At 49.1% G+C, this 12,028-nt stretch overlaps 1 protein-coding gene across 1 annotated transcript in view; it reads left to right on the top strand.

Moving 5' to 3' along the window:
- The first annotated feature begins 313 nt into the window (after positions 1–313).
- SEC31B (SEC31 homolog B, COPII coat complex component) overlaps positions 314–12,028 on the top strand; it is a 39,802-nt gene continuing 28,087 nt past the window's right edge. The window contains exons 1-6 of the mRNA XM_029912868.1: positions 314–769; positions 5,938–6,026; positions 7,823–7,946; positions 8,966–9,161; positions 10,257–10,352; positions 11,531–11,671. Coding sequence (XP_029768728.1) covers positions 5,948–6,026; positions 7,823–7,946; positions 8,966–9,161; positions 10,257–10,352; positions 11,531–11,671 — 636 coding nt within the window. The 5' untranslated portion in view covers positions 314–769; positions 5,938–5,947. The remainder of the gene's footprint in view (positions 770–5,937; positions 6,027–7,822; positions 7,947–8,965; positions 9,162–10,256; positions 10,353–11,530; positions 11,672–12,028) is intronic.

Raw genomic sequence — 12,028 nt, 5'->3', positions numbered from 1 at the left:
GGGTGGGCCGGGTCTTGACTTTGGCCCTACGTGGTAGATACGGGGGCGAGGGGTTTGATGCCTCTGTTCGGGGCGGGGTTAGTGTGTGTCTGAGGGGAGGAGTCACACATACACTGATAGGCAGGAGACGCTTTGCGGGCGGAGCTGTTCGGGCTGTTGGCGGCCACCATAGTGCAGGCTCCGCTCGCTGTCTGAGCAGGGAGTCTCGGCCGGGCTGGGTCAGGAGTCGCGGTAGGGAAGGTACCGGAGCCGGTAAGGGCCGCTCCGCCGGCCCCTCCTACCCCCAGCTCTGACCCCGGCACAGGCTCTTCCCACCCAGGCCCGGCCCCCGCCCGCCGATTCCCCCCACGCAGGCGCGGGCCTAGCCCTGGCGCGACCACTGACAGGGAGCCCGCCCCGAGCTCTCCAGTCCCGTGCCCCCGACTGCCCCCACAGCGCTCCGCTCCCCGCTCACGCGGAGAGGCTGCGCCGCGCCCGCCAGACACGAGATTGCCAGGGGGTCTGAGTGCTGCCGCCCCACGGACGGGCTGGAGATCTGTGGTGTGGGCGCTCTGGGCCCCTACCTGCGGGCTGGTTTCACGCGTGGGTCGTCGCACAGTTGTCTGCTAGTGGCGATTTCTGCGGCCCTCTGAGCCCCTCCGGCTTGAGAGTTTCAGTAGTTCTCTGTATTACAGTAGCACCCAGAGGCCCAGCCGCGCTCGGTGCTGTACGGACACATAGCGAGAGACAGTCCCTGCACCACGGAGCTTAGAGTCGCCAGGCGACACAGGTAAAGGGTGGAGGAATAGGAGTGTGGTTTTTCTTTGTGAGATTGTGTAAGGGTACGTGGGAAGTGAGTGGCAGAGCAGGGATTGTGATCCAGTTTCCTGTGTCCCAGGAGCCGTCCATTGTGTGTACAGTATTAGCTCTGTATTCTTGAGGGAAGGTAGGAAGTCCCTTTGTAGGTTGCAGTGTGTTATACTGAGTCCTGCCTTCCAAAAAAACCCTCATTGCAAGCGGCAGTGGCTTTGCAACTGGGATTAGAGCCGTCCCAGTGTCTCCCCTCTGCGGTCCTACTGCCTGATGTTTACTTTTATTTATTAGAATAGGCTCAGTCTAGGACAGTGAGAATCAGGGGAGAGGGAGATAAGGGAATCTGAATGGAGGAACGTGTAGTATAGCTAGGGCTTCTGATTTTAGGTTTTAACTGATAAGCGCCAATAAAACACCCACGATTAAAAAAAAATCTGTGTTTATCCAGTCAGCACTGGAAATGATTACTCAATTCATTTCCAATGCAGTTTCCCAGTGCAGCTTGTTTATACAGGCGATGCTCCCTGGTTTGTAGCTAAGCACTTGTCTACACAGAGCTGTAATGTGGACTGCAAGGGTGTGATTTCTGAAGTGCAATAATTGCACATTAATAGGTCCCTGGTGCACACTAAAGGTTCCCTAGTGCACTGTGCAGTGCAGTTTGAAACAGTATTATGTGTATGTACAAAGAGAGAGCTCCAGAAAACCCTGATTTTTTTGACATCTATCTGGAAGTCAAAAATTGCTAAAAATAAATTCTGAAACATGAAATTAATAAGCCCAGAAAAACAGAAGCCCTAAGTATAACCTAGTGCATGTGGCACTGGACTAGCACTCAGGAGACCTGGGCTTAATTTCCAGTTCTGCCGTTGGCTTCCCTCTCTGTGCCTCCTTTTCCCTTCCGTAACATTGAGCTAAGGGTACTGACCTCTGTAGTAAAGCGCTTAGAGATCTAAAGACAAAAAGTACTATATAAGAGCTAGATATTGTTTATTCCCTGAGGAAGTTTTGAGATTTGGGTTGGGTGGGGAGGTCTGTAGGAAGGGATTTCAGGTTGGGATTGTAAAAGAGGGAGTTGAGCTTATTAAAGGGGGATTGGGAATGCTGTTATCAGGCCAATTGTGGGGTTCTTGTTGCTGTTACTACAGTATAAGTTGTAGCTATTTATAATGCCTCCATCACTACTGTAGCTGGGCACCTGTGTTTCCTGTGTAGATGACCGATTGCTGCCTCCTTCAGTAGTGTCTGTATGATCCATCAACCGTTGAGAAGATGAGAGAGAATGTTTTAATTTTGACAGCTGGGTATCAATACAATACCTTCTCTTCCCTCATGTCCCTGGTGGAAGGGACTTGTCTGACCTGCTAGACCTAGCGTCCCCCATTGCCAGAGTACTGTTTCCTTCCTTAAGGACACTTGGCAACAGATCGTGGCTAAGAGAGGCTTCTGGGAGTGCTGAGACTCTGTCAATAGTGGCTGAGACTTGGCACTACCTGGGATCTGTCAACTGCTCCCCTCCTGCAGATAGTGTAGGAATTGGTATGACTAATGAAAGAGCTCTTGAGAGAAACCTGAACTTTCTCAATGACCTGAGATGTTACTTCTAGAATCTAGATAGAATGCCAGATGATGCACTCTCCCTGTGAATCCTGATGATTTAATCACTTCACAGCTCTCTGGCTCTTCTTACAGCAGCCAGAAGAGGTTGCTAGAAGACTGTTTCCTTACTTTGAGGGTCATTAATCCTGTCCTGGACAGAGAGAGAAACAATGTGCAGAAACACCATGAAATTCTGAAGGCTCTTGGTAACTGACTATCCTTGATCTTGTCTATCAGTGTAGAGCTCAGAGCTGCAGTTTTGCCTTCAAGGCTGAGACAGTAGATTGGTGTCCTGAAAACCCCTCCTATTGCGGAGTGAGACACTATTGTCCTCAAAAGGCCCCCAGTGCCAGTTCAATTGAATTGAATCGATCTCTCAGCCAAAGTAAATGGAAGGTGCCTGGAAGGCCTGTGAGATTGTAACCTCTTGGCTGGATCACTCTAATCCACTTTATTTGGGCCTTCCTTTGTTCTGCTGACACCAAATGTGGTAGCATAACTACTCCACTGGCCTAAGAACCAGGGATGCCCATGCTCTGAATTGGCAGCCTCTTCAACAATGCGATCCAGGGTCTCTCTCTTAGTATTGCTAATATCTGACTAGTCCAAGTGACACACTCTCCGTTATTATTACTTATGTTACCGTAGCATCTAGGAGTCCAGATGTGGACTTCATTTTGCAATCTATATAAACACAGAACGGTCCTTGCCTCAAGGAGTTGATATCCAAGTATAACACAAGAGCTAACAGGTGGATACAGACAGATGGGGGAGTACAAGTAAACCGTGAGAACACTGACCAGCATCTTGGGTCAAGTGTTTTGTAGGCATCATGGCAAAGGAGCGTTCTGAGGAGGGATCTGAAGTTGGATTACGCATTGGTTTTGTGGCTGTTTATGCAGCGAACCTCCCAAGCATGGGGACAGCGGGAGAGAAAGCACAAAGGTTTTCTGAAAATGTAACAAGTGGGCAATGGATACTGGCATCAGGGACCGATCGAAGGCGAACACCAACAACTCGGTAGCGAATGAGAGCTGATAGGCAGGGTAGGGATTGACGGTGAAGGGCCTTGAAAGTGAATGTCAGCAGCTTACGTTTGCTGCCCTGCAGAAGGGGGAGCCACTGGAGGATTCACGGAGAGGAATGACATAGGATAATGATCTTTGCAGCAGCATTGCCAATATAGAGTCAGGCTAACCAATGCACTCTTCGGTGTGCTGTGTCCTGCTGAGGTAGCTGAGATCAGCAGGGTTGGGACTAGTGACTGTCCTAGGTATTGGGTGCAGTCTCTAGGGAACTTGGATGCAAGACCTTCCCATGACATACTCTGGGGTACATGTGATGTCCACCCTGGCCAGGCTCAAGACAATAGAGTCTTTTATAGTTTATTTGCACTTCATTGCTCTAATTTAGATTGTAAGCCCCTCCTAGCAGGGGCTTTCTTTGTTTTTTGCCTGTTAAATTCCAGGCAACAGCAATCAACACGGGGCAGGGAAGACCTTGAAAAATGTTATCCAAGTGCCACTCACCCCAGCTGCTTCCCTGATGGTGGCCCACAGCCCTTTTCTTCTCTCGCCTGATGATTGCTGTTCCCTTCCCCATATTCCAGTGATCTAGTTTGGAGGGAAGAGGCCTCCTGGCTGCTTTGGGGTGGTTTTTCTTGGTCACTAAAGGGGCTGTTGCTCCTTTACTAGGCAAGAGACAGGGAGCCCCATGTGTACAGTTTGCTCCTGTGTTGATTGCACTGAGGAAGCAGGAGACAGCAGGGAGCCAGGTAAGGAAGCTTCAAAGAAGCCCGCAGCTGCTGTCCCAATCTCTAACATCAGTGTGGTCCACAAGTGCTCAGCGTACTGGCGGCGTTGGCAACTCTACCTGCCTCCAGCAAGTGCCTGCTGCTTCCCTCTCCCTCATGTGCCAGAAGTAGGCAAAACTGATCTGTCAGTTTCACTCCCCATGACTAGTATGGGGAGCTGACCATGAGGGTTTTTCTGAAGCTGTGCCAGAGATAGGTGCCTGACAGAGAGTCTGATAAAGCCCACAAGGGAAGGGAGCAGAGCATGCACTTTAGGGCATGAGAACAAACATATAGCTCTCAGTCTTCCATGAGCTGCTTTGCCTGCTGCTGCTGAAGGAGAATCTTTCCACCCCAGAGTCCTAGGATGCCTAGGGAAATGATCATGTGATCTGTGCTATATAGCCTCTGTTCAGATCCCCCTGGGCCTCTGATAAATTAGGGTGAGCTTAGCATGAGAATGGCAGCAGGTAACATGAGCTTCAGTAGATTCCACAACAGATTAACACTAACAGCATTAAAGAAATTCTGATCAAGCGGCCTGCCCTGTAATGAGAGGGGAAGGCCTTTGGTCGGGGAGAGGGACAAGAAGGGTGTCAGACCTACCGCTTGCTAGCTCCAGGTACACTGGGAATGCCTACCAGACTCCCCCTCTGCACACACTTCAGCTAATCAGTGGCCCTGGTTACATGTAGGCTAAATTAAGGCTGGAAGCGGTTTCAAATCTGATGTCGAATACACTTTGACTGGCCTTTGGGGTTGGCCCCCTGAAATCAGAGAACGCATCCATGTCAGAGAACTGTGCTAGGAATAACAATTCCAATTCCTGCATAGAAAGGGCAAACTATCAAATGCAGATACTTCCTATGTCTGGCCTATGCTAATGAGTGTTACTGTGTCTATTAAATAGAAACTTGTAACGCAGATCAGATTCTAGAGGCCTAAAGCTCAGTCCTAACTGTGTTCCAATAGCCAGTGGACTACGGGTGAGTTTGGAATATTACTGTGTTATGCGTATTGCAATAGTGTCTAATCCCATTTCCCAGGAATTAGGGAAGCTCTTTTCCCATTTTGCAAGCAGAGGCAACTCCTGTACTGAAACACTGCATGAATTGCCTGGGGTCGCTGGGGGAGTCATTGTCAGAATGGGAATAGAACTCAGCACTTCATGATTTTGAACCACTAGACCACTTATTTCACTGTTCACAAACTGAAGCAGAATTCCAAGTGAGTTTCCTTTTGGGCCTTTGAATGATATGGGAGTGAGAATAACGTGCATTAGCTAAATCAGATAATGTAGCAGTTTCCCTTGTTCTGTGTTACCACATCTCTTTTGAGTTTTGACTTTTCCCTGCTCATTTTCTCTGTGTATGTACTGGCATCAGTATGTTCAGTGAGCTTACAACCCTGTGAGTAGCTTAGCTTGAATGCCCTTCTGTAGCTAAATGAAACCAAACCCAGACTGAAGACTTAAATATGTAATTTAGACCCCTTTCCTGTAACTGAGGGTCCTCTATAATGAGAGTATGGGAAGAGCTCAAGCCACAAAGTAGAGTCACATACTGGAACCTGGGTTAATTTGGGGTTTTTAATGAATTCCCAAACACCCCAACTCAGCCCTGCTAAATGCTATTCACCCATCAGGATTTATTTTATCATTTTACAGGTAGGCAAGTAGATTTTTGTGGCTGGGTTGGTGAATTTCCATACTGACATTGCAAGACTGTGCTAACCCCGGTATAAATCTCTTCTAGAGTCCAGAAAATGAAGCTAAAGGAAATTGAGCGAACAGCTGTTCAGGTGTGGAGTCCAGCAAGCAATCACCCCATCTACCTAGCAACAGGTACAGCTCCCCCTAGCCAGGGGATTCACGTGAGAATGAAACTGAGCCACACAGGTGGTGTAACCATCCATTATGTGCATTGCACAGAGACAGGACCATCTTATATTCCGTCAAGAACCACTTGAATTTAAAGTGATACTGGCAAGATAAATATCAGGACCTATTTTTTTTTTTTAAAAAGTGATTAGTGACTTTTGGGTGCCCAGCTTGAGACCTTGAAGGAGACTGCTTTTCAGAGGGTAAATTCTCAGACCTTTCTAATCTAACGTCTAAACAAGCCCGTGTAAAGCGTAAAGGCACCTGGCATTGGCCACTGTCCGAAGACAGAATACTGGGCTAGATGGTCCATTAGTCTGACCCAGTATGGCCGTTCTTATGTATAAATTTGGACAACTGATCACTTTTTAAAAATTTAGTGCCACATATTTTAAAACGACTCTGCGCTTTATTTGACTATATAAACACCTCCAATTATTCAACATGATAGGACCTTACAAATCAGGCGCTTGCTTTTCACCATGTATTTCTTCTCACTTCACTCAGTTTGAACTCTGGACCACAGACTAATGTTCTCTTTCAGTATGGTCAGTTTCACTTCCTGGTCTTCAGATGCTATTGCTTTTGGGTTCCCAACACTGCAGAGTGAACAATCAATATGAAGTTATTAGCAATGGAATTCCAAGCTGTTTCTATTTGCATTGTTCAGTCCCCAAACTTTAGGTTTTATTTAAACACTTAGCAATGTCCCTTTCATATCGGATTTGCAGAGTTTGCAAATTCCTTGGATTGGCAGCGGTACAGGCTAGTGTAAATGAGGAGCTGATGACCTGACATTACTACAGTGTGACAACAAGCAAGCTGTGTCTCCTGTCTAGGGCAGTTCTGGGCTCCCATCTTGTCTTACTTTTTGCCTATTCACTCTCACAAACTTTCTTCAGTTCTGGCTATCAGGGCCTCTCTACACTACAGACACAAGCATGTCCGGGCAACTAGCTAAAGTGCAGTTGATTATAAGTATGGTTCCAATTTGCAATCTAGACTGATCCTTAATGGTGTTTTGTAACAAGGCTACATCCATAGTCAGCCCAGAAGCACTGGCTGCAGTCCCTCTAGATCAGGAGCTGCACAATTTCAAAGTTTGGATCACGTTTTGATAGGGTATGTCTCCTGTGCACCTCCTTTCCCATCGGCAATGGAATAACATCCCTGTGGTAACTACAACACTTGCTTGCATGGGAAAGCTACTTTAGGAAATTACTCAATGTATCTTTAGCTGCTTTTATTTTAATGTAGCAGCCAGAAACAAGGAAGAGAACCAGCACCACATTAGCAGCCAACTCTCCATGGACCATCAGCAAATGCTTGAGAAGCCCCAGTTAAAGAACCTCTGATGTGAATTAGATCTGGAAGGTCTGACCAAGACTTTATGAACACAATTAAGGTTCAGTCTACAATACAAATTGGAACCATAATTGTAACCAGGGTCACTGAAATAGCTGCATTAGTATTGAAGACAGGGCCTTTGTGGGGCGAGGGTGGAAGTATTGAGGGAGAGGGCACGGGGACTTTATTTCTGTTGTTCAAAGGGAAAGGGACATTTAATTAAAATTCTCAGGATCAGAATTTCTTGAGGAAGATCTGATCTCTTTTTAAAGCCTGTGTCTTAACATGTGGCTCTCTGAGCTGTACATGCAGGCAGAACGCTCACACAGGGTACTACTGACCGTGTTTAAAGAATTGGCTTATTTTGCTGTGCAAAAGCCTCACCTGTCCCCTCTCCATGTACCTTTGCCTAGGAACATCTGCTCAGCAGCTGGATGCCTCCTTCAGTACAAATGCCACCCTGGAAATCTTTGAGATTGACTTCAGGGACCCTTCCCTGGACATGAAGTGCAGAGGAATCCTTCCTGCTTCCAACAGGTACTGGCGCTTCCTGCTAACATGTTGGTACAATGGCTGGATCTGAGTAATGACCAATGCAGGGTGAGATGGGGGGAGGGAGGGTAGAGGGGAGTGAGTTCAAATCTTCAGGGTTAAGCTGATCACATGTCAGGGCCTGGAAAGAATCCTGCCCAGGACCCGTCCTCCAATGCGTGCTCGTTGCACAGCTTGGCAAGGTGGAAAGAGTTGGGCAACTCATCTGTTCAGATGGAGGACCTTGGTACATCCACATTGAACAGTGGGGAAATCTGAAGGTGCCATAGGGTAGTTAGGGGTGGGTGGGTGGGTGAATGGTGACTATTGGCCCACGTCCCATGTAATATCTTGATGAGGATATGAAATTAAAAGGCCATGAGATGGAGTAGTGAAACTGGGCATGGAGGGGCTAATGGTGAACCTATTCACCAGGCAATTTATTAATAGGAGGTAGAGTCCTCGGGTTCAGGGATATTTACACCACAGAGCTACAGCAGTGCAGACGCCCAGTGTAGATGCACTCCACTGGTATAAAGCAGAGTTTGCAATGGTGCAACATACCCTGGTTTCCACCCAGGATGTGTGTCACCATTTTCACAGATTTCAAGGCCACAAGGAGCAATTATGACCCTCTAATCTGACCTCCTGTATAACACAGGCCAGAGAATTTCACCTTCTGATTCCCACATCCAGGCAGGGCAGTGTATTTAAACTGGGTGTTTAAAACTCCCTAATGTAGCTGTGCTCATACTGGGCTGACCTTTGCAATTCTCCACCTTCGAAGGTGTTTGGGGGAGGCACAGCTCTTGGGTGATGAGGACCCATTGCCCTCTGAGAAAGGGAGTTGCCCTTTGAGATGGAGGGAGATGGGATGTTTGATGGGTGTGGGCCGGGAGCGACGTCCCCTGGTGCTGGGATTCTTAGCAAAGGTGTCTGTGCGCGAGTTAGCATGAACTGACTCGTGTCAGGTGCTGTTGCTCTGCCCTGACTTTACTCTGGCCAGGTTTCTTTTCTCTCCTTAGGTTTCACAAGCTGATCTGGGGCAGCTTTGGAAACGGGTCGTCTGATTCCTCCGGGGTGATTGCTGGTGGAGGGGATAATGGAGTGCTAACGCTGTTCAGTGCAACCCAGATTCTGACGTCAGGGACAGAGTCTGTGATCGGACGGCGGGAGAAGCACACTGGCCCCGTTCGAGCTCTTGACTTTAATCCTTTCCAGGTGCACAGCCAGTGAAATGTTACAGCTGTCTTCTACCATGACCTTGCACAGCCATCCTGGCTTCCACACTGACTAGCTCCCATGTTCAGCAGGATTAAGTCTTGAGTGGACAGCCTGTAAACTGGAGCAAAGAAGGGGCACTCAGTTGGGACTCAAGAGATCTAGGTTCAGTGCTACGGAGTCCCTGTCATCTCTGTGATGAAGTACTAATACTCCCTTTGTCTTGTCTAGCTACAGTTAGTTCTTTGGGGTAGGGACACTCTTAGTATGTGTTTTACAGTGCCTAGCACAGTGAGGCTTTGGTCATAGTTGGAGAATCTAGGCACTATTGTAAGACAAAAAATCATCGTTGTCTGAATGCTGGGGCGTCTGATGGTCACAGAGCCCTAGATGCCAATTCAGGGCTTGCCGCAGCCCTTGTGGAGGCTCTGCACCTTCCTGGACGGAGCTTGGAATGCCTTCGGCTCTCGGCCGTCGAGCTGTGTTTAGTGGGACTGGGAAGCTGTGGCATTCTGCCCCTTGGCAGGGTGTGCCGGGGGAGTCAGGCTGTACACGTGTTCTGAACATGCAGCTTACTAGGCAAAAAAAAGCAGATGTGATCCACAACCATGACTAGTCATAACCTGGATAATTCCTCTCTGCTCCCCAACACTCCCCCTGCAGACCCAGTGGAGTACAGGCGTCATTTCTAACCCCAACCTGTTGTCACTGTGCACTATTAAATAGCTGCCTTTTCCCGCCTTATAGATGGCTGCGTTTCAGAGATCCCTGTTTGTGGTCAATCTGCTCAGTATTTTAGGATGCATTGGGGTAGCAGGTGCCAGAGATATAAAATAATTGCAGTACTCTTCTCCTCCCTCACCCCAGTCCCTGAGGTCCACTTGGGGTTCCGTCTCCCTTCCCCTTTGTACTGTGGGCACCCGCCCCAGCAGGGGTGCATTCTGTGCTGGGCCGTACCAGTGATGTATTCCACGTAGCTCACACCTCCTATCGTTTTGTTGTTTTCTTTGATTGTGGTTAGTCTGAGGAAGTCCGTTCTCTTCCCCCATGGATGCCCTGAGCAGAGAGATAACCGTGCTTTTGCTTTTCCTGCAGTGTAACCTCCTGGCCTCTGGGGCCAATGACTCTGAAATTTACATCTGGGACTTGAATAACTTCAGCGTGCCAATGACGCCAGGGGCTAAATCTCAGGTAAAGGGGCTTCTCTGTGGTCAGGGTCCTTGCTCACTAGAAGTGCTGCGTCCCTGGACAGATACTTGGGACTGGAGGGAGGGGGGAGTGATCCACTCCAGTAACAGCCTGGGATCCATCTGATAGGTGGGGCATGGAACTGACCCAATCAGTTGCTGGGGAAATAGATCAGAACCTAAGAGCGGGCCTCTTTTCCAGGAGATGGCAGAGGTGGTCCATGTGGCGGGGGTTGTGCAGTGTTGGCGGGTGCGCTGCTGGGCTGGGATGGAGACTTTGCACTAGGTGGATTTGAACAAGATAACCAACCAGTGTGTTACATTCTCTAGCTGAGTGGGTCGGGCTCTCTGTAATACCCTTATCAGGCCTTTCTGGGAAAATAAGGGATCTGCTAGCGATCTTGTGAGATACTAGAGGCTTCAATTAACGTAATACCACAGCGCAGCCAATGAGTGATCGGGGGAGGGGGGGGCGGGGCGGGGCACTAGTCTGTCACTCCAGGATGGTGTCCCTTGGCTTTAAAGGGGAAGCAGCCCTTTCCAATAGTGATTTACGAGTGAGCTCCCCCCTTGTGAGCAACACAATCAGCTGTCGTTCACTCAGTGAAAAGACTGCTGAGCCTCTCCTGGGACAGAACACCCTCCTTGCCTGCCTCCTGCATTATGATAGGGCGAGGGGATTTAGCCCTTGATTCTGTGCACTCCTGAGATGCTGCAACACGTCCTCTTCCCATGTGTGTTCTCTCACTGAGGTCTCTAGTCTGCAGCCTAATCTCCATATATCCCAGGCTGCTGAGCCGTTCAGCCCTGTCTGATTGCGTTGCTTCACACTGGCAATGGTTCGTGACGCACGTGGCTGATACAGACTGTGGCCTGGAATTCAGTATATGCTTCCTAAACTTCATGGCCTTTCCTAGGGGATGTTCCCATCCAGAATGGCGTTTTCCATAGTGTTCTCCACCTAAAGGTTTCCCCGGCCCTAGCTGGTTGCCGTCGGTGTTGCTGAAGTTTCCTACCTGATCAGCAACTCAGTCTATCAGTGATTGTGGCACAGAATTTATAGATCCTCTGGGAATGCGTTTGAGCCCTTAGTGCACTCTGAGACAAGCCAGTGATGGGGACCCAGTGCTGGCGTTCCCCCGCACGGGTATAATGAATCTGTGGCTTCTCTTACCACGTCAGCCTCAGGAAGACATCAGCGCAGTGTCCTGGAATCGTCAGGTGCAGCACATCCTGTCCTCCGCTCACCCCAGTGGGAAGGCCGTCGTGTGGGACCTCAGGAAGAACGAGCCCATCATCAAAATCGGCGACCACAGCAACAGAGTGAGTGGGGGAAGGACTGTGGGCTGCCTCCCAGGGCTGGACTCTGTTGTCCTACAGCCCACCAGTGCAAAGGGGTTGTAAGGCAGCTTCATGGGACCCTGGGGGAATAGCCCCGGAGCAAGAGGCCTTCTGTGCAAATGGCAGGGATGACTCTGCAGTACCCACCCCTCCCATGGGAGGCACCTTTGTGCGGGGCATCTGGTGTGCAAGAGAGCCTGGCCAGGACATTCTTACATCTTAGGGATTCTGTGCCACTACGGTGGCCTGGAGTGTCCTGTTGTTTGTCCCTCTTACCACGCTGAGGAGAGAAGCCAAGGATCAAATGGGCCATGGGAACAAACTACCTGCCTGCTCCTT

Source organism: Terrapene carolina, unplaced genomic scaffold, assembly GCF_002925995.2.
Source record: "Terrapene carolina triunguis isolate 2854851 unplaced genomic scaffold, T_m_triunguis-2.0 Scaffold310, whole genome shotgun sequence".
NCBI classification, from domain to species: Eukaryota; Metazoa; Chordata; order Testudines; family Emydidae; genus Terrapene; species Terrapene triunguis.
Note: the sequence above shows the minus strand (reverse complement) of the source record. Positions and strands in the feature narration are given on the sequence as shown.